Source organism: Myripristis murdjan, chromosome 8 (genome assembly GCF_902150065.1).
Source record: "Myripristis murdjan chromosome 8, fMyrMur1.1, whole genome shotgun sequence".
Lineage (NCBI taxonomy): Eukaryota > Metazoa > Chordata > Actinopteri > Holocentriformes > Holocentridae > Myripristis > Myripristis murdjan.
This window is the reverse complement of record NC_043987.1, coordinates 2,476,924-2,499,896: the sequence shown is the minus strand read 5'-3', so window position 1 is coordinate 2,499,896 and position 22,973 is coordinate 2,476,924. Positions and strand designations below refer to the sequence as shown.

Below are 22,973 nucleotides of genomic sequence, written 5' to 3'. Positions count from 1 at the left end.
TACTGCGAGTCACACGTTCGCTGTTAATACAGGTCACGCCCCCTAATCCTTATTGGGAATATAATTTCCGGTTTGCGTCAAAGGAGGGTGTTTCTGTTATTACTATGTTGCGTTCATTTGTAGGAGACCAGGGGGCGTGTCCTCAGCCCGGGAGTGGAGAGGTGAGAGCCACACAACTGAGGAAAGTAAATCTGTAAAACATAACCTGAATGTTAAGTTGCAGTTGATGATTCAGTCATCACGTCGGTAATAGCTGATAATAAAATTTCAGAAGATATTTTGTAACTCCTTTGCTATTCTATATGGAAACACCTGTTCACCTTTTTTTTTTTTCAGTTTTACTGACTGAATTCTGACAAGAACATACCTGAGACCCTGTGTGTGCAAGGATGCAGCTTTTAGTGGTCCAGTGTTTTTTTTTTTTTTTTTTTTTTGCATCTGACAAAATACAATAATAGACACAAAATTTATCATCTGTTTTGTCTTTTTGCTTAAGTAGATCTGCACTGTTTCCCATGCATTTCTTTTAAATAAATACATAAAATACATAAATAAATGTATTGCCAAATAACTAAGACATCCACAAACTAAACTCTGTATTAAAAAAAAACTTTAAACCTCTAAACTTTAAAAAAAAAAAAAAAAAAAAAAAAATTTATGAGCAGATAAGGGAGAGTGTTAACATGGTACCACAACAGCCACATTGACAGGCTGCCTGTCCAATTAATTACGTCTAACTCTACAACTTATTGTTAGTAGGAGCTAACAATGAACAGTTGTCATGCTGTTATTGTATGTAAATGTCTGTAATTTTGTGATCAAGCCACCTGAAACACCATGACAGGCCACATCCATATGCTGGATTCTGGGTTTGTGCTAGACATTGTTTTGCTATAGAACAGGAACTCAGTTGCATCATCAGGTTCAAAACAGATCTCAGTAATCAAAGTCTATAGAAAACTTAAATGATTAAATGAATGATTGTTTTCTTCAGTGAACACATGGACACATGTTGGAGGACAAATGTAACAACTTTCTCCAGAATACTAAAAGGTAGCTCGCAGGTCATGTTGGGGCTAGCTTCTTTTTTTCCTCCACCTCTACCACGTTTCATGTACCTTTCCTGCTCCTGAACACTTGCAGTGACTGAGGACCAGCACACAGACAGCTGAGATAGTACACACAAAAAAATTATATATATGTGTGTGTATATATATATTTATATATGTGTGTGTGTGTGTGTGTGTGTGTGTGTGTATATATATATATATACACACACACACACACATATATACATATATACACATATATACACACACATATATATACACATATACATATATATATACACATATATACATATACACATATACATATATATACACATATATATACACATATATTTATAGTTAACTATCCCAGTAAGTGATTAAGTTCTATATTTGAAAAAAATAAATAAATAAATAAAAATGCATACATGCCATTAATCAGGAGAGGATTTAATAAACGGCACAAAAAGTCTTGATATTTCCACATGTACACAAAATCATAAATATCCCCAAAACCAAAGTTTCACCCTCCTTCCTCAAACGGGATCCAAGTCATTGTCATTTCAATGTGATTATAAGCCAGGTTATATAAGCCACATATTAATAAACCATTTACACTTCAACTGAACAATCTACAGTATTAAGACACAATGATGTTAGACAGTCGGCCTGTAGAGTCAAAAGCAAAAGTAGTTTCTTCATTTGCTCCCCCCACCCTCCATCGTATATATATAAAAGTAACCCCACTCAGCCTAATGTGCTATTTACAGGTCTTGTCTTCTAAAAACATTTCTTTACACTATACTGTGTAATAGGAACCTAAACTAAAAACCTTAAACGTCGTTCATTTGGCAAATCTTTCAAAATGGGAAGATAACCTCCTCTTAACATGCGATAAAATTATTCAATTTAATCAGAAATTAATATAAGGAGACTTACTATTTCAAACTGATAGAACAGTGGGACCTAAAAACAAAACAAAACAAAACAAAAAAAAAAACAATACATATTTTCTTTTGCCAGGAAATAACTACAATTTAGGGTCTTATGATGGTGGTTGTTCCCTCTCTACGAAGTAATGCAGTATGTTACTTATGTTGTGTTCATGTCTTATCGGGAAAGCACACATAGAACGGCACCTTGTTGCTACAACTCCATGTTCAACCTGTCGGATCTCGAGAGTTTACAATCAAACCATATTCTCTACTGAGACACCTCAAAGGCCACAGGAAACAAAGACTGCCACCACTGATTAACTCACTGCAGTGTTTTCTGCCTGTGAGAAAATACTTCCACAATTCATGGCATGTGGGAGATGGAGCTTACACACACACTCTCACACACGCGCACACGCACACAAAATCTCAAATGTTTTCTACTTTTAACTACAACTAGGACGTTTTTCTCTGGTCAGCAGCTCGCATTTACGGTAAATCTAATACAACATGAGCACAGCATTCATGTCCCTGATCAAGATCCTCCATTGCTTGTCACATGACCTCTGCCTGTCCCTTTGTTATACCTTGAACCAGTCTTGAGGATAATTTAAAAAATAAAAAATAATTTAAAAAAAAGCATGTTGATATCTGTGTGCTTTTTTGCCCCTGACTTTGCGGAATATGAAAATCTCAACTTCATTTGTTCAGTTGTGTTTGAGGGTTACACTAATATTGGCTTTTCAATACAAATCACAGCATGGAGGATATGACTTCTGAACAGCTTGAGGGGAGCCAGTCTCTCGAACCTGTACTGTTTTGGAATTTGGGGGCATAAATAGGGTCCACATTAATATATACAAAATATAGGAACAAAACATCTGTCCGTGGCTTCAAGCTAACTTCAGAAAACCTTTCTGATCAAATCCCAATATTTAGAATTATGGGAGAGGATTAGGGCCATGTGAAGGAAAGGTTCTGAGATGAGTCTCAGAAATTTGTGAAAAGTCCAAATTCTGTGGGGGAAAAAAAAGACATCAGAATGCTGAAATTAACGTTAACTCAGCATTGTGACTTGTCTGAGGAAGAGGATTAAAATATTGTGTTCTGAGATCAATCTCTTATTTTTGTGTGGCCCTAATCCTCTTCCGTATCATTATATCATAACAGATTCTGCAGCTTATTCATGCATTCTTACCGAAAACAATGACTGGCAACTACGGTGCACTTTATTTTGGGGTCAATTTAGTGACTTTAGTTAAAACTCAACTCAAAAGTGGAATTATTTAGTTCCAGTATTTGAAAGAGAAAAACTCTTGTGAAGACAAAGTTTAAAGGTCTGCTCAAGTCTTGATGAGATATTAATTATTACTGCATTTAAGGCCTCAACATATCTGTTGCTCTGTCCTTGACTTATTCAAGAAAGATCATAAACACCTAAAAAAAAAAAAAAAGCAAAGATCATCTCATCAAATACAGTAACACGCCATGACAAACTGCACCAAGAAGACCTATAAAGAAACAGAAATAAATAAATACATCTATTACTGAACAACTTGGGGGTTACAATATTAAGGCAATGCAGTGGCATGTTCTTGGTGTTTTCTCTCATGGAATTCTGGACAATAAAAAAAGAAAAGAAAGATTACACAGTCTTAAATAACCTAATCATATGCACCTAAGCAGGTAATAAATTCATCTTTAGGATTTGTGCACCCACATAACCTGACAGCGTTTAGTCTGGCATAAACTGCATGCCCCGCTGCACTCCACATCCTTACCAAAACACCCTGCATTACTTTACCATTGGATTTCACAACGTGGACAAACTGGCCCACAAGACAGCGCAGGCACAGTAGTACAACCTTCGTAGAGCATTCTTATAGCTGTATTCATCAAAGTCAGTGCAATGCTCAAGGTTGCCTCCAACAACACAGTTCCCATTCCATTGCTTGTGGGCAGGAAACATAACTGGTGCTGGGCAAAATAATAATAAAATTATAACAGCAACAACAAAATAACTCATTACATGAACATGGGAGAAATAAAAAGGGATTAAAGATTGTGTGGTCCAGAGGATAGGTCACAACTTGCTCTAGTGAATGTAGGCTCTGTAGACTGCAGACATGTCGTTGTCCGACTGGTCCAGTGCCTTAGCCCTCTTGTAAACCTACACAGAGACAGCAAAAACAAGCATTACCCTTTCAGTAAACACTACTTTAATCCTTTTGCTTATTTCCATAGTATTCTAAACTACAAATGGATGAAACCTTTGATTAACAGTGATAGCCACAAGCTAGCAGAACACATTTCACAATGGCCAGTCAAAAACATGAGGCAAAGTTGAGAGGAATTTAAAAAAATAAATAAAGAAATAAAATAGTCAACAGCTGTACCTCATTGGCAGCTGCAGCCATTGGGGTTGGATGGTTGGCCATATCACCCATGGAGATGGCTAGCCTCAGGTCCTTCTGAATATGCTTCAAATAGTAGTCTGGCTTGAAATTGCCCTGTAAGATATCTGCATGCAGCAAGGGAAATGGCTATTAAACTGTGACTGCACAAATCATGGGGAAAACATTCCATTTTGTTGGACTTTTACCTTTAATGTAAGGAGGCTATTGTTCATACAAACATTTTTCCCATTAACTAATACTGAGCTATTTTTATGTCCACATCTAGTATTTGACCCATGACCTCACACAGAAGGGCTGGGTTATATATCATTATATCATTATCATGACATGAGGTCAGATATTGTCTGGGATTGTGGATATCAGAATATTGTGATATAAATGTGTTTTTCCCTGGTTTTAAAGGCTGCATTAGAGTAAAGAGATGCAATTTTCTGAACTTAAAAGCTGGTCCATTATCATATCCACATTACTAATGATTATCAAAAATCTCTTGTGTTTAAATAGCTTATGAAAGCACCAATAGTCTCTTCCTAGAATACAATATTGGATTGTGTTCATATCAACCGGCTCTGTCATGTACTCATTACGGCTACACAACAGCAGAGACGGAGGTTTCACTTCAGCTGACTCACTTTGGCATTTCTGGTCCACAAAGGTGCTAGCCATTTGGCCCTGGCAAAGGATGTCCAGGAAGGTCTGCTGTGACTGGCCGGTGGCCTGGGCCAGAGTCAGCCCCTCGGCGATGGTCGCCATGAAACTCCCCTGCACCATGTTGAGGATCAGCATCATCCTTGCTGCGTTCCCTGCCTCACCTAAAAATATATACACACACGCAGTCTTGTAATTATGCAGCCTTTCACTTTAAGTAACACTAAATAAATAGTATGTATGTGTTTCCAGTGATGCTGGGATGTTCCAAGACGTGTACCAACTGCTGTGGCTCGTGAGAACGTCACAGAGTGGTCACAGAGTGGTCACAGAGCAGGAAGTGACAAACTGAGGAAAGCAGTAACAAAAACAATATTTTCACAACTCTACTGGGGCACACCACCATGATAAAATCATGACCCAGCAGAAAGATATTTTCAAATATTTCTTTCTATAATTGTATCAAACCAAATATAGCTCAGTTGTGCTAAAAAATGGCAGTGAATATACCTAGCATGGAGTTACAAAGGAGAATTTTAGCATTTGAGAGCTGAGGTGAATAGTATTTTCTAGTAATATTTACGATGTGACAGCTGAGCTAAATAGTATTTGATGTGAGAAGCTTGGACCCATCACCTTGGATGTACAACATCAATATAGTGTGAAGACTTACCCAGGAAGAAGGAGGTCTTGCCCATGGCCTGGAAACAGCTGCTGCAGTCCTCATAAACTGTTCGGTCACCGGCTGCCAGGATAACTAGCATCCCATCATTGGAGAGCTGCTGGCTGCCTGCCACCGGAGCCTCAAGAAAACGGCCACCCCGTGATGTGATCACCTATTGGGGATGAGGAATCACATACTGAGACCCACAGAGACGTGACAGGAGGCAAAAGCAATGAATGATTATCTGACAGCGAATGGGAATCAAGGTCAATTTATACTTCTGTGTCAAAATGCCATTTTGCCATAGGTTTCTCTGGCTCCTGCATAGCCCGTACAGGCTGCTGCCTTGGATGACTGGTCTGCTACATGGATTTGTGTTGCTTCTGTGAGTGAGAGTGAAGACAACACAATGCCTCTTTTTGTGTCTCTTCAACTGGCTGGAACTGATGAGGTTTAAAACTAAATTATTCAAACTGCAACATGTCACCAAATTGATAGTGAGAAATATTCCAAATGTTGCTTTGGACACCGCCAGTTTTCCAAAGGAACTCTGTGTTTCAGAGAATTAGTGCCACGCCCATTAAAACGTATGAAAATTTTAGGGTCTGTGTGTTTTGGGTGCAAAAGCTCTCACATGAAATGGCCTCAATGAGACAATTCATGCACATGGATACGATCCAGATTTGACATACTGTAGCTCAATAGTGTGACTTGAGATGATATTGTTCCCCACAGTAAGCTGGCGCACTGCAACCACGAGTGTGTGGAGTATGACTGAGATGGGAGATCTCCATGTGCAACACTGTTGCATCTCTTCTGGTTGTGACCATAAAACCAAAGCAATTAAAGCCCACCAAGGTGTTTGGAAACACAGAAATTTGAATGTTGGGAAAAAAGTAAACAGACAGGTACAGCTACACTATTTAGGTGTGCACTATTTGTAGTCATGGTGAAGCATTTCTGTGCTCATCATTTTCACTGATTCAATTGTGGGTACTGGTACTGAACATCAGCCCACCTTAAATTTACAGATTCTCACGCCTAGCATATGGTGACAGTGAGTGGTGTCTCAAATGTCCTCCTGAACACTAACATCCTCATAAAAACTTTCTGGAAAACAGTTCACACCCTCACTACACAAGCAGCAGCACACTCAAACAAATGTGTAATATAAAAAAAAAAAAATTCTAGCAATGATCTTAGTTTTTTTTCTGACTGGTTGGAATGCTGTTTATTGCTGGTATGTATCTGAGAACAGATACATACACAGGCCTACACCATTTCCCGAACATAAACTGTATTTATAAAAAACAGAATGTGCAGAATCTCACACATTCTTTAGACCATGTTACACGTGTTTTTCTACAGCAATCTCAGGTGGAGATGAAATAGTAAAACATGGTTCAGGTTGATAACCAGCTGCACTGATTGTGAGATTTATTATTATTATTAATTATTATTATTATTATTATTATTATATCCGATTATTAGCTTTATGCACGTGAGCTCTGGATGCAGCTGCATGCTGAGAACATTCAGGGCTGAGAGAAGATTATTTTGGATTTTCAGGCGACGGCCATGCCACAGGCCAACATAGCAACAATGTCACATTAGGAGATAAACACTGTGTCACTATCACAGCAGCACCACTCAGAAACATACAGTGAGCGCTGAGCTTGCTTCTCAGCTCCGATAATGTTAGTCTGTGTGTAATGGCAGGCTGCTGCACTCTGATAACAACAGTCTGTGGGTGACAGCACAGAAATGTGTGCTGAGGTAGAAATTTGTGTGTCTTGTGTGCGCACTGTAGACTTTCGCGGTCTCGGCCAACCTGTCCAGGGTGTTCCCTTCCTTCTGCCCAAAGAGCACCGGCATAGCCCCCCCCCCCCGACCCTTAAGAGCAGAAGCATCTTGACGCTACTGTCCAGTATTTAAGCGGCTGGCTCAGCGTGCACACAGATTCTCCCACGCAGAACTATAAATGCTCACACAGGTGCAGGCCGCTACAGTGTAGTTATGGCAACAGTTCAAATCAGAAGTATAAATTAACTTTCAGTTCTGGTTAAGGTCTTCCCATTAACAACAATTGTAGTACTGATAAATAAAGCTATATGCAGACTTTAGACTTCTTAAGAACCCATAGACACACCCATAGACAGTTCTGTGTGAGTGTGTATACCTGTGACAGCTCTGTGATAGTCTCTGGGTCTACAGTGGACATCTCTACGTAGCATTTCCCTGGCCTGATCCCCTGCAGCACTCCACTGGGGCCCAACACCAACTGAAGAGAAAAAACACATAGAAGATGGTCAATAGAGTCAGTGTCAGCTTTCCTGACACATATGCCACTGATACACACCTCCACAGGAAGTCACAAAAGCTGAGTTGGTACTCACATCCCTGGCAGCCTTTGGGTCTGAGACACAGGAGAAGGTGATATCACACATGGAAACCACTTCTGCAGGAGTTCGGCCTAACCTGGCACCCTCCTGGATGAAGAGGTCACACTGGAACACAGCAGAATGACAAGCATCATCACCAGGACATCTCACTCTGAAGTTAGACTGATATGCAGATCTATGAGTATATAACTGTCCTTCAGTCTGATTGATTGCATATTTTTTGTACAAGAAAAAAAAAATCAAATTTAACATTCTGTTCAGATTCCGCTCGAGTATGCATAAATACATTAACTATAAATATTGTCCTGGGCTGAAGTAGAAGATTTTTGTGTTCCATGACGGTGCCACTGGTGTTCGAGAGGTTTTCCCACAACAATATAAATCTGTACTGGGCTTCAAAAATCCATCCTCTGGAACCTCAGTTTAGGCCATACATTTCATTGGACTGACTCTAGAAAATCTATGTGAGCTAGGGGTGGATGGACACAGCTGACAACAATAAAAAAACAAGACATAGAATATCTTGATTACAGCGTCAAGGATGGCAAGATACAGTTGCAGATCCTTGTTGATAAATGATAAAATGAAAGTAGACAAGTTGCATAAATAAAAAAGAATGAATCTTCATTACCTGGAAAAAATACTAGAAGTAATACAATAAAACCAAAACAGCATTTGGGAAAGGTATTATGTATTGAGCAAATAGCACTCCTATATTAATACATTTTCCATGAGCCAGATTTTGACATTTTTCTTACAGGAATGTACATTAACAATATTCTTGATGTGCAATGGCAATATATTCTAGTTAACAGTACTGGCTCTATTATTAGGGAATCCTACAAAGCGGAGTTTGCCCCAAACAACAAGCAAAACATATTATTTATACATTATATTTGTACATATTTATTAACACTATTTAAATAATTAGCCAGGGGTATAGTGGGTGTTTTACTTCACTGTAAGAAGCACATAGTTCATGAAGCTCAAAGAGATAGCTTGAAGAAAATAAATCACTGCCATCTGCACAGGTCAAGTTACCATGGGTAAATGGTTTTGAAATCTGTTACTGATTAATGAAGGACTTGATGGTGTTGCATAAAAGGCTCTAAATTATTAATGCAGGAACAGAGATTTACAGACAGGATAAAGGGGATGCTGCTTGTTTTTTTTTTTTTTTTTTTTTTTTTTTTTAAATATATGTACCACCTTGTGCCTTCAAGAGGCCTTTAATTTCTTGTCTCTCTCTCTAGCATCTGCTATCTAATAAATGCAAATATACCAGAATCTTAACTTCTGTTGAAAATTCTCACACAAGTCCTGTAATTCACTTTATCAAACTGATTTAAATTTTTATAATGACACATGACAGGAGAACTTGCATATGGCTTCTTCATTTACTGCTTGCAAGGTCTTCTGCCATACAACAATGAATAGCAATATCTTGTACAAGGCTAAATGTTTTTGTGATTTTAACATTTGGTTGTCCAGATCTTCCTTCATTTGAATCAGTAAATCCAGGCCTGTCTCTATGCTTTTGCCTTAATGAATGTACCAGACAAAAATTCAATTAAATTCTATTTTTTTTTTTTTTTTTGTATAACCTCAAATCATAACAAAAGTTATCTCAAGGTGCTTTACAGAAACCCAACAGATATTGGCCATCCATGGACCAAAATCTCTCCCATGAGCAAGCACAGGGCAACAGTGGAGAGAATAAACCCTTTTAACAGGGCCAAAAACCTTGAGCAGAACCTGGCTGTGGGTGGGCGGCCATCTGCCTCGACCAGAAGGGTTGAGAGATGGACAGAAAGAGAGAGAGAGAGAGGAGGGAGGAGCACATTGCAGGACATACAACAATGCAAGTTCAACTAGTATAGTAATACTAGTGGTGATAATAGCAGTAACGACAATACTTATAATGGTTACAACTAGGGCTGTAGTCTGTTAGTCAACTGGTCGATACGTTCTTGGTCGACCAAAATCTGATTGGTCGATTATTTGCCATGTTAATTTTATCAGGAGAACAAACGGTTTCACAGGTAACAGTCTGTCTTCAGAACACCCCCCTTATTTTCACAATTTTGGATTAGCCCAACTCACTGGCGGAGACAGATAGGTAGGCCTGTATGTTCTGAATTGAAGAAAAAATAAGGTCTGGTTTTCCGACTATTTGCTTAATTAAGAACGTTTAATGAGCATTTAGTCCTCTACCATGTCAAAGACGTCGTCAGTGTGACAGCATTTTACCAAAATAGATGGAAAAAAAAGTCGAATGCAAACTTTGCAAACAACAGTTTGCGTATCACAGCTCAACAACCAACATGGCATATCACCTAAAACGGTAAGCTAACATGTCTGCGTTAGGTTGCTGTATCAGTTTTGAGTATAAAAATATCAGAATTGGCATATTTCAAAGTTTTAGTCTAATCGTTTTATAACTGCAGGCGCACACACCTGCGACGACGGCAGCTTGACATAAACGGAAATCATAGGCTATGATATTGAGTAGGTGCACGTGATGCAACGCTGTCAGAGCCAACCGCCTCCAGTGTGTACCTGCCAACATTTGAGTAGTAAAATCCCGGAGATTTTTGTGGTGGGGAGCAGCAAAAGATGTGCGGGGATATTAGTGTCTGCCGAGCCGGTTAAGATTTACAACACATCCAGGTTTTTAATAATTAGTCAGTAAACTAGGCACTGTATGACACAGGCTGGAGAATGTGAACTTTTATTTACAGTTAAACATTTCGCCGTGTGTTTCAGCTTCTGTTAAACTAACGAAGATGTGGCGGAGATGTGTGTTGTTGATTCATACCTTTTCCGCTGTGCGGTTCCACACTGTGACCACGTGACCCATCTTTAACAGGTTGGAAACTATACCGCTACCCATAAGCCCCAGACCCAAGAACCCTATTCTGAATAGGAAAAACACACAAATAAAAACAATGAAAAAATACTCACAACAGAAATGTTTGTGTTGTTCTGTATAAGCTAGCACAAATAAGGAACCATTTACATACATTAGCATACATTTTTCTGTAAGTTAGATACACTATATTACCAAAAGCATTCGCTCACCTGCCTTTACTCATACTATGAACTGAAGTGCCATCCCATTCCTAACCCATAGAGTTCAATATGATGTCGGTCCACCTTTTGCAGCTATTACAGCTTCAACTCTTCTGGGAAGACTGTCCACAAGGTTGAGGAGAGTGTTTATAGGAATTTTTGACCATTCTTCCAAAAGCACATTGGTGAGGTCACACACTGATGTTGGTCGAGAAGGCCTGGCTCTCAGTCTCCGCTCTAATTCATCCCAAAGGTGTTCTATCGGGTTCAGGTCAGGACTCTGTGCAGGCCAGTCAAGTTCATCCACACCAGACTCTGTCATCCATGTCTTTATGGACCTTGCTTTGTGCACTGGTGCACAGTCATGTTGGAAGAGGAAGGGGCCCGCTCCAAACTGTTCCCACAAGGTTGGGAGCATGGAATTGTCCAAAATGTTTTGGTATCCTGAAGCATTCAAAGTTCCTTTCACTGGAACTAAGGGGCCAAGCCCAGCTCCTGAAAAACAACCCCACACCATAATTCCTCCTCCACCAAATTTCACAGTCGGCACAATGCAGTCTGAAATGTACCGTTCTCCTGGCAACCTCCAAACCCAGACTCGTCCATCAGATTGCCAGATGGAAAAGCGTGATTCATCACTCCAGAGAACGCGTCTCCACTGCTCTAGAGGCCAGTGGCGGCGTGCTTTACACCATTGCATCCGACGCTTTGCATTGCACTTGGTGATGTGTGGCTTGGCTGCAGCTGCTCGGCCATGGAAACCCATTCCATGAAGCTCTCTGCGTACTGTACTTGGGCTAATCTGAAGGTCACATGAAGTTTGTAGCTCTGTAGCAATTGACTGTGCAGAAAGTTGGCGACCTCTTTGCACTATACGCTTCAGCATCCGCTGACCCCTCTCCGTCACTTTACGTGGCCTACCACTTCGTGGCTGAGTTGCTGTTGTTCCCAAACGCTTCCATTTTGTTATAATAGAGCTGACAGTTGACTGTGGAATATTTAGGAGCGAGGAAATTTCACGACTGGATTTGTTGCACAGGTGGCATCCTATGACAGTTCCACGCTGGAATTCACTGAGCTCCTAAGAGCGGCCCATTCTTTCACAAATGTCTTGTTTCACAGTCTGCATGCCTGAGTGCTTGATTTTATACACCTGTGGCCAGGCCAAGTGATTAGGACACCTGATTCTGATCATTTGAATGGGTGAGCGAATACTTTTGGTAATATAGTGTATGTATCCCAAGCCAATACGATAAATGAAACACCATAAATACCATAAACTATTAAAATACCACAGTACTGTTACTGTTAGCAAAGCTTTTCCATTTATTGCTACTGAGTAATTTTCATAATGGTGTTTTGCAGCATTTGGTAATGCTTTCTTAAGGGTTTGTAATACCTTTTATCTGTGGGTGTGATGCTGCCATTGACGGCTGTGCTGTCTGCTGCTTGGATGGATGTTGAACCTGTGTCCTGCACAAAAAGGCAACACCACTATCAGTTTCATGCACAATACTGAAAGCACAAGCAAACAATTTGTTTTTCACCAAAAACTGTCAAAACCTAAGGCTCTCGTTGGATTATTTTGTCTCTGACCTAAAATACAAAAATGGGGTGAAACTGTAGAATTTCAGCTACAAATAAAGCTACTTCGGATAAACTTTTTCTGTCACTACAGTGCATATTGCAGAGACAGAGGGGCTTGTGCGACTGATCTGAAATGTAGATTTGTTTATTTGCAGAATTTATGGTTTCAGAGATACTTCGAATGAAGTTGAAAAGGCAAGGGGGTGATGTGTGAGAGCGCCAAATTTATACTCTGGGGGGAGGGATGCTGGAATTTGACAACAAAGAGAGCAAAAAGGTGGAAATCAGGACAGTGGCTAGGTCTAGTGAGTTGGTATTGGTTTATATAATTAGCAGTACGAAAGTCATAAGCACAAGTTAGTTTCAGGATCATAAATAGGTTGCTTAGTGGGGGTTTAAGCTAATCATAATTAGTGAACCAGTAAATTACTGAAAATACAGTGGAAAAAATGGGATCTAAAATGCAAAATCTACAAACACCAAAAAGAGACATGACCTTTGTCATGTTAGGAGAAATTCTAATTGCTGACTGGCCTGAGGAATGATTGCATCATTTGTGGGTGGAGTGAGTGGTTAATTTACCTCTTCAATGATCTTCAGGCGTTTGCTAATGGGTTCCATTGATGAGGCAGGCTGTGGGCAGAGAAGGGTTAACACTCAGTACACACCACACAAAAACCAGACCACAACACTGCATATGTCACTCTCCTAGTTGACGTTTACAAGTACAATGTGGCAAGTTTTAGCCAGCTGATATCTCCTACTTGGTATCAGAAAATCAGCAGCAGCAACCATGGTACTGAATCCAGCTGGTGTGTTGGCAGTCCAAGATAATAAAGATCTAATTATCAGTTACATACAAGAAAATCAACTATACTCTGAAAATGTGAATATTTGCTACAATTTGTTTATGTCTGACTAATTTAGAGAAAGTTGTGGATTAATGACACAGTAATCTCATCCCATTCTTCCTTTTCTGTTAAGTGTGTTTATGTTCAATAGTGGGTCATGTTTATAACTTAATAAAGAATGACTCATTACTTTATTTTTGGGTGACAGCCCTTTTCACTTTGGATCCACTTTGGGCTTCAAACACCATTTTTTTGTCTATATCTTGATTGAGATTTAAGTTGAGCAGGTCCATATTCTCCCCTCTCGAACTGAAATTCATCAATGAAAATTTACCTTTCATCATTTGCCCATATTCTTCACATTATCTCTATTTCATGCTACATACAATACATTTTTAGTATGTTTTTATCAAATGAAACATGTATTATTTAGGTACTAAATTTCTGACAGTCATACTGCTGTTTTTTCTGTTCTTTTTCTTGCACATGCTAATTATGTTGTGATTCACACCATACCCACTAATTATTCCTACAGTCTACCAAACCTTAAGTCACAAGTACACTGGGCCAGAGTCAAGTAAAGGAAATGAAAATGGATTATCAGTCTAGCCACAGGCTGTTACAGTTTAACTGTAGGTTCAGATGGGGGGAGGGTGACTGCTTGTGCTTGATTTTGTGCACAGTGGTATATACAGTATGTGCTATTTAACAGAGTAATACTGCCAAGAGCAATGCAGTTGCCTTGGGTGAAACCAGTTTGTGTCAAGAAAGGGATAACAGAAGACAACACAGAACAATGTGCTAGAACAAGCTATTGATCCACTGAGAGATGGGCTGATCCATCCAGAGAAAAACAACACAAGACTACAATGTCAATGATTGGGTTATCAAACTAAAGACGAGAGTAAAGGGGGAAAGCGAGATAAAACCAATACAAGTAAATGTACTGATCAGTCTATTTCTCAAACAATATAGGTGCTAAAAACTAAACAGACGACAGGGTGCAGACATCAAATCCTAAAGGCAAAATGCTGAGCAGCACATTGCCACTTACCTTCTCAGACTGGCTGAGTAGAAAGTGGTGGAAATGTGGGTCGTCCTTCACAGGCTACAATGGAAGAAGAGTTCAGTTGGAAAGTATTCTCAGTGGACATGCGCTGACCTAGCAGAGCCATTCTAGTATGCAGAAATCCTTGTGTCTACATTGAGCAATTCAGATATATCAGGGTTCCCAGTGTGACTCCTCTGTAAAGCTATGACTTTCTAGGACATGATTCCCTCGTTTGTTAATGGGGAATGAAAGTCCTTATTCCTTCACTTCTCGAGAGAATTACTAAATCCTGGTGTCTGAAGTTCACCTCTATAAAATTCAATGACACACTGTTACCAGTGGGAACCTTGTATATCTTAGATCACGTCAAAAGTCAGTCCACTTTGAAGGTTTAGTTCAACAGCAGCAACGACAACATACAGTAGCAGCACTGGCTGACTCGTTACACTATTCACATCAATCCCTTAACTGTCTAAGAAGAAAGGCATTACTTCAATGTAATTCACTCTCTTTTCCACTAAGACACAGAGGTGCACCAATAGCATTGACAGTACTAGGTGTATTCTAAAGAATACTATTCATTCATGCTGCCTATAATGGCCTATTACATGATAGTTACAGGAACAAGTCAATAAATTCTGTTCAATTATTGATTTAATAAAGTTAAAATTCAGCGATAGAAACTAATACCCATAATGATAAAACAACACAAAAAGAAGCATTACAGCTTTTGCAGTCATTCGACTTTGCCTACGAATAAGAGTATATTTCCGAAAACAACTGTAAAATATCGGCTTACTTTTTCCAATCTGAGTATGAGCACTTTGGAGCTGGGTGGCTGCTGATACTATTTGTGCACCTCTATTAAAACAAAATGCAAATCCTTGTTATTGTCTAATCATCCTAATGTCAGTGGAAGCTTGCTGAAGTTTGTATAATCAACAATCACACAGCAAATTAGCTTCTACAGTTCTAAATCAACCTTCTAAGTAACTATTTTAAGCGAACAGGGTTTGTCATTTAGATTAAAAAAAAGAAGAAGGAGAGGAAACTTGTTGTATACTGTAGCAACTGAAAGAAATGGTCTGTTCCGATTTCCTGCTGCCAACTAGCACAGCTGGGTCTCCATTTCCTTGTTTCAGTTCTCACACAAGAAGTTACAGTTTTGTCTCTCTAGAGTCACTATATAAAGAGGTAAACTTGGGCCTGTGAATTCAACAGGCTTAAATCCAAAAGTGCTCTGGTGGTCATAAGAAGCTCAGCAGAACTCCCACTGACAGGAGTGTGAACTGACAATGACAGTATTTTCATTTTGAAATGATTATGTTCCTTCATAAACCAAAATAGTCGGTCTGTGTTAAGAACATCTTGTGCAGGGTGGTCATCAACCCTGGTCCTGGAGAGCAGCTTGGGCACTACATCACACTGACAGAAACCAGCCAAACTCACAGAGCAGATGAACTCCACATTCTCTGGGCTGATCTGGAACTAAATCCCAGCCTCCCTTGTGAGCCTTGGCTTACAGAGTTGGTGACCACCTCTCTAGCATTTACCCTCAATAAGATTTTCCTCCAGTCCTGAGTTAACACCAAAGTCAGAAAGGAAAGGTCTGCAATTCTTTGTGGTGTGCCAATAAAGCCAAAGGTTAAGGGAAGATAGAAGAACAGCAAGGCAAAGCAGGCTTGGTGGGAAGGGAGTTCACCTACACTGCTTTCCCATTTGAATCCTGAGCCAGGTCCAGCCCCCAGCCTCTCAATAGTGGACGGCTCGGGGTCAGAGTCAGTTAAGTCCTTTAAAGGAGGGGGGAGAGAGACACACATTCACCTTGCAGTTCATAGGGTGCAGACCTCCGTGTCTGCTACTGCAGAGGAGGGAGAGTTTCTCTGTCAAGTATGGAGGAATGACTCTGAGGAGCAAATTTAAACCAATTTACCCTCTAAAAACAAAAATGATAATTGCTCAGGTTGTGGGCTAACAGTGATGATTGAGTCCTGTGGCTGAGAAGAGGATGTAGGACAACATCCCATCCAAGAAAGAATGAGGCAACAGGTGAAATCTGATAGCACAACAGGTGCAGGAAAGATATTTTCAATTTTCCCAAAACACTTTCAAACTGCAACAAAGTATTAAATGAACTAAACATGTGCCAACATGTTTTGACAAAGCCCATCACGCTTAACCTTGCCAAGTGTTAACACTGAGTTCAATCAATCAATAACTATAGAAAGAAAAAAAAGAAAAAAAAACATGACATCTATTCATTTTCTATACAGCTGACACATGGAAATAGTCGATTGTAGCTCTTCAAAACAAGTTTTCCACCAACTTTCACTTGAAAGAGTGCAGTAATAACCATCTGTAAAGTTCTATTTGCTGAACAGTTGTTTCCATCATTGAGCTGAATGGTTAGCTCAAGTAATTTTATTAATGCTTATGGCTGTTTTTAATTAATGCTACATAATTAGTACTGGTTAACTCATCAACAGCAAACAAACAAACTAACATAATGAGAGTTCTAGGCTGCACACAGTGTGAACACAAGGTTATTTCAGATATCATTCAGCTCCTCCAATGAATGAGGGGGAAAAACACAATACACTGCTCTTAATACTTTTTCGTATTTCCCATCTGCATCTCCAAGGCTTTGGTGGTGGGAGGCAAACATAAGTGGAGTTATGTACAATGGACACTTTGCGGACAATGAGAATGCCAATTGCTATTTATGAAGGTGGTAAAAATAAACGATCAATTATTAATTTGAAATTCAAAGACAAAAGCGAATGAAAATGACTGTACAATAACAGATTTTATCACCATAGTAGCTGAAACTTGCTGTAAAGTCCAACCAGGACTTTGTATATATGGGACCAAATAAACAAGCGGTCAGCGAAACTTTAGCATGCTACAAAATGTAAAAGACACTGCGTCCCCATGTGCCAGTTACATAAACTAACCTTCACTGACTGTTTACCGGGCAATTACAAAAAAATGCTGTTCTGACTGCTCATTTGTCTTCCTTTTTATGTTTGCCTTTAGTATTGGTTTATACTTTATAGCAAGGTACATCGTTGAAAAATAAATAAAATAAATAAATAAAAACTATGTCCTTCTCAACAAAAACTGTGCAGTGTGTTGGAACTGCCCTACATTAGTAACCACAATGGCCTTTACCCTCAACAAACCTACAGTTTGGAGTTCCCTGAAAGAAGCGTACAGTTTGAATTTTCAGTGTCTTACTGACCTTCTCAGACGGGTCCTTCAGGGCACTCAGATCCTCATCATCCTCCTCCAGAATTTTCAGTGGCTTGCTATGAGCCTTCTTGCCTTTAGAGTCTCCTTTGCCATCAGAGTTCTGTTAAAGACACAGATCACCATCTTATAAGTGCATGTGACAAACATGTTAGCAAAGGAAAACTGATGTCTCCAAAATCGAGTGCACTAATTTTGGTGGAGAAACACACACACACACACACATACATGCTGCAGCACTGCCAGCAGTTTGAAGGCCTGGGATTTAATGCTAATTAGCATTTGCTGTGTCTTAAGATGAACCCTGCTCTCTGCCAACAAACTACACGACTTTTATCCTGATTTCAGCCATGACAGACACCATGACTGATATTCAGGTTTGGCCTGAGTTTGTGTTCATTTAAGGTAGTTATGGGCCTTTTCGACCAACAAAGAACTGGTTCCAACATGTTTCAGAAACCTAATTTTGAGCTGTTCTGAGCATTCTGATCAAAACTGGTTCAGAACCTGAAAAGTTGGCTCCCAGCAGAAACCAAAAAATAGTAGGTATTATTCTACAGGGAAAGAGGGAGATGAGAAATTTGAACAATTTATGAGTGTGCAGTGGTTTGCCAAAGAAACCGAACTATTCCTTAAAGTTTGAACATCCCCAGACTTTCAGGAAGAGGAATTGGTGTACTAAAAAAAAGTACAGTTTTAATTCAAAATTTCAGAAGAGCTGGCGAAGGCTGGGTTTGTTAGAACCCAGGACCAAGCTATCAACAAGTTAAAAGAACTGAAGGAGTACTGGGACTCCAAAATGGACCTGGTGAAAAGTGGTGCTGGATGGGGTGAAATGGGGAGTATTATGAACTCTACGACAACAACAATAGTCGCACTCCACACTGAGCCGCTGGAATGGAAGGGACACTGAACATAGCGTCCCTGTTCCATTTGTTGTGATATTTGCTGGTATTCAAAAACCTGTTGATAGCCAATTTTTCATAATGTTTAAAAGTAGGTATATTTGTCCATCCAAGCAGAAATGTGGGCTTTTCTTTTGTGAATGTATCTCTACCCAAGGCTTGCAAACTGTTGGTCGGTTGGTTTGTTTACAGCGCACAGTGCTGACCATTAAACAGACAAGAGGCCGTGTGTTGCAAACCGCAGTAAAAACCCCAACTGAGACACAGTGTGAATGAGCTGTAAACATGCCCACAGAATGCTCCTAGTACTCGAATAACATCAGCATTTCACAAATGTCTGATTTGGAAAGTGCTAAATTCAGAAAAAAGACTTATTAGGAATATCTGAATTGAATATGGTGTTTACATGATGTGTGTCATTGTCAGAAAAACAGTTGAAAATGAATTTTCAGGTAAACATACTGACTAATAGAGTTCATCAATCTATGACACTGAGGAGCTACTCACATTACCAAGTTTATCCCACGCCCAAGCACATTTGCCCCTAAAATCCAGATTATTTGACTAGTGTGATCGCTCTATACCGTGCTTGAATACAGTACACTTCCCCCGCTCTGGCACGGTTGGAAGGGGTGTGCTTCAGCACAGTACGGGTGCATAAGGGTGCATACAGGAGCACATGCACGGTCACGAACAGAGTGTGCGGACATAAATCATGCAACTTTCCTCCTGCCTCTGCAAAAATGTTTAATGTGCGCAGCGCGATTACTGGTGAATATCCGCGTTGCGCAATCAATAATCAACCATGTTGTCTGTGTCATTGTCCGTTGTGCTGCTGCAACCGCATATAAACAAAAGTCGGTTTATAATGAAAGTACAGCAGTCTGTGTGCGGAGATCCAGCAGACCTGGTGCCGGCCGGCACTGGCCACGGCACCGCGCGGTGTGCGGCCACCCGGTCACCCGGTCTGCCGGATCTGACAGGTGCCGCTCCGCCTGTCAATTGGACCTTTCTGAAGAAGGAGGAAGTTACCTCCGAAACTGTCAAGGTAAATAAACATCCCTATGTCTGATTAAAAGGAACAAAAACGTCTTTTAGTTAAAAGGAAGACATGATGAATGTATTTGAACTATGATGACGTCGGACCATACCTGTTGTCGTATTTCAACATGATGACGTGCATACCGGGGGCAATCGCACTTGGGCGCGTTTGGGCTTTAGGTAATGTGAGTGCAGGCCAGCCGGGGACTGGTGAGGGGGAATTTTTGCTTTAGCATAATACGGGCCAAATGGACCTAATGTGAGCAGGCCCTCATTCAATTCCAGGACTGTTTTTGGTGTCCCCACTCTTTTCCTTCAACCTGGCTCACCTACTTCTTTTTGAGATGACCCACATTTTCCAGCATGCTTTGCAGCAACCCCCCACAAAATTTGCCTGGATGGGTTGCATTCATTATGTATATGGTAAGAGAGCAACAATGACTACTATAGTAAGAGTGAGAAAGAGAACAAGTTTTTCTGGTCAGCAAACAGTGAGAGTTCCCCCTTCCTGACAACACAGTGTCTTGTGCGTGCATACTGTGCTGTATGTATATTCTTAGGTCCAGCATCATGTGTGTACACACAGACACTGCACAAGCATTGTATCTATTATACCTATGTTATCTTATTCTTTAAAATTTTTACTTACTTTCTGGTATATAGGTTTTTGTAGAAATGTGTTCCTTGACGTTAACTACATTGCCCCAGGCTGCTGTGTCAATTTGAATTTCTGCTATGGGGGAAAATCAAAAAAGGAACATCTTATCTCTTACCTTATCTATCTACCTCTTGAGGCTACTGTGGGATGAGAAATTGATATCTGTCTCCTCTACAACAAATGTCTCCTTGTATGACTGTTGAGCGCCAGTGCGAAATGGAAGCTCTAGAAAGAACCTCTAGTTCTTTGAGTGGGAGCGACAGACACCAAAACCTGACGTTTGCAGTTGGTGTGTCAAATGCTGTCAAACTCCATTGTAGCTGTGCTGGGAACATGTCAGTGTGACAAACAAGAAAAACACTGCAGTGTGCAACACAAACAAACAGCCGCACACATGCAAGGTAAGGCACCAGCAGCTGTTTTTAAAAAAAGGGGGAGGTTGTCCTTTTAACTCCGGTGGTGTGTCCTCAGCGTTACACATTTGGAATTTAGGAGACGAGCCTCACCTGTTCTTTCCCCTTCGCTTTCTTTAGGAAGTCCTCCACTGCATCTACTGCCTGCTGGAAGCGTTTGCCTTTGTTTATCTTGATCATCTCCTCTTTGTGGGCGTGGTAGGGCTTCAGCTGTTCCACTTTGATCCAAGCACTGGACAGACAAACAAACAGGAAAGTTGGAAACTGTGAGGGAGGGAACTGAAAATGTATGTTTGTTAAGAGCAAACGGCTCTGTGAATACTTACTGGTCTTCAGTTCCAAAAAATTTCACAAAATGGCATTTTTTGCCTCTTGGTTTTTTCAGGTCCTTGGGGGGGCTTACTATCTGAAATATGGATAAATGTTAGTTTGCAACTTAGGTCCATGTTCATAAGTGCAATCTACATATGAACATGCACAATAATAATATCTCAAAAGGCAACAATATGGACAGTATCAAATTTAGGGTTAGGGTAAGACTAAGACAGTGACTAATCTGTTCTGATCAATAAAATCTTTTGTGAAGTAACTGCATTTTTGTTATCCAGTTGGTGTTATTGTACTGTTTTTGGAAGAGTGCTTAATTTTGAGTGCTGCTACACTTAAAATTTCAAATAGCTGTGAACCAGCAGTTACAATCTATTACTATCAAGATATGTAATATAAATATTAAGGTACAACATTTTGTCCACATTGTGCAGCCCTACTCTGAACCAGATTCTATGATCTGTAGAACATGTCCTTACCTTTCCTGGCCATGGTGGGTAGCGACCAAGCTTTCCCCTGAAATGAGAAAGACACTTAAATTCAGATTGATACCTGACATTTTCTCCAGTATGGAGAGAATCATTTAAAAAAACGACCATTTAAATGTAATGCTGCATTACTTGTCAGCAAAGGAACATACCTGCTCACTGAATATATTTTAGGAATTGTTGCAGTCTTTGGGCGAATTTGGAAACAGCACTATCTTTCAATAACAGCAATATGCCAATAGCTCACTCTAAATGTTGTGCCAACTGTTTGCTAGCTCCAATCCTGTGACCGTTCGCACTTTTATGTCGTGTGAATAACTAATTTTCCATTGCAAAGGTCCTCAGGCACATTTACTAAAACAAGTGGTGATTGGTTGCATGCTTGAAGAGTGAATCTTCAACATTTGTAAAATGTCATGAGTCGTACTCTATCAGGTACCTTTGCTGATAACTAAGAAACAAACTGCCAGATTTTTTGAACGAGGTCTGGTGCCCTGTTTTTCCGTGCAAGCATACGTCACGCATCGGGGTCAACGTACATGAAGCCTTTAATGGGACACTGCGAGTAAACGAAATAAAAAATGCTGGCGACACAGGACACTGGTTCCAACAATAACTATGGAAGTCGATAAGACTGAAAGCTAATTAGATGTTCACCTGGTAAATACAAACAAGCTACAAAGCTAAAGCTACTCACTCTCACCACAATTTCCCCAACTCCCGAAACCAACGCACACGCATAAGCTAAGCTCACGTTACCTTCAAGAGCGAGTCCGCACGAGACTTCCAACAGTAAAAGCCCGTTTGGTCGCAGATCAGTCAAACTCAAGTGTTTGCTCTGGCGTTAGATTGTCACGAGCACAACAGTCGTCGTTAGCTAGCAGCTAACGACGACTGTTGGCTGAGTCAGCTTGGCTAGCGTTAGCAAACTGTTTGGGTTTGACCATCATCTAAACCGCGAGCATTTCTCCGTGTTAGCTCGCTCCTGTAACAGCCACAAAGCCCGCCCTGGCTGTTAAGACGCTGCTTCACGTAACGCAATAACATTTCAAAGCAGCCCAGTTAATTAACGATGTCAAAAGGTTATCTCACCATACAAGATCCCCGATTCTCAGATGCACCGTCGCCATCTTACAACTTTAGTAAAACGTCGCTCTGAATGAAGGCTGAGGACAGCACACACCCACCGGAGTCACGTGCGCCCGTAGGCCCGTCC

At 40.3% G+C, this 22,973-nt stretch overlaps 1 protein-coding gene across 2 annotated transcripts; it reads right to left on the bottom strand.

Annotated features, from left to right (window-relative positions):
* Positions 1–1,478: 1,478 nt before the first annotated feature.
* Positions 1,479–22,973, bottom strand: glyr1 (glyoxylate reductase 1 homolog (Arabidopsis)). Of its 2 annotated transcripts, XM_030057874.1 has the most exons (16): positions 22,850–22,973; positions 21,749–21,785; positions 21,269–21,348; positions 21,036–21,174; positions 17,918–18,028; positions 16,383–16,466; positions 14,680–14,733; positions 13,357–13,407; positions 12,587–12,660; positions 10,934–11,033; positions 8,110–8,220; positions 7,893–7,994; positions 5,723–5,885; positions 5,034–5,213; positions 4,381–4,505; positions 1,479–4,154 (listed from the first exon to the last, which is right to left on the bottom strand). In XM_030057874.1, the coding sequence occupies exons 1-16, from the start codon at positions 22,885–22,887 to the stop codon at positions 4,080–4,082; spliced, it is 1,524 nt and encodes a 507-aa protein (XP_029913734.1). In that variant the 5' UTR covers positions 22,888–22,973; the 3' UTR covers positions 1,479–4,079. The 2 variants fall into 2 exon arrangements, with proteins under 2 accessions (XP_029913734.1, XP_029913735.1); XM_030057875.1 differs by lacking the exon at positions 16,383–16,466.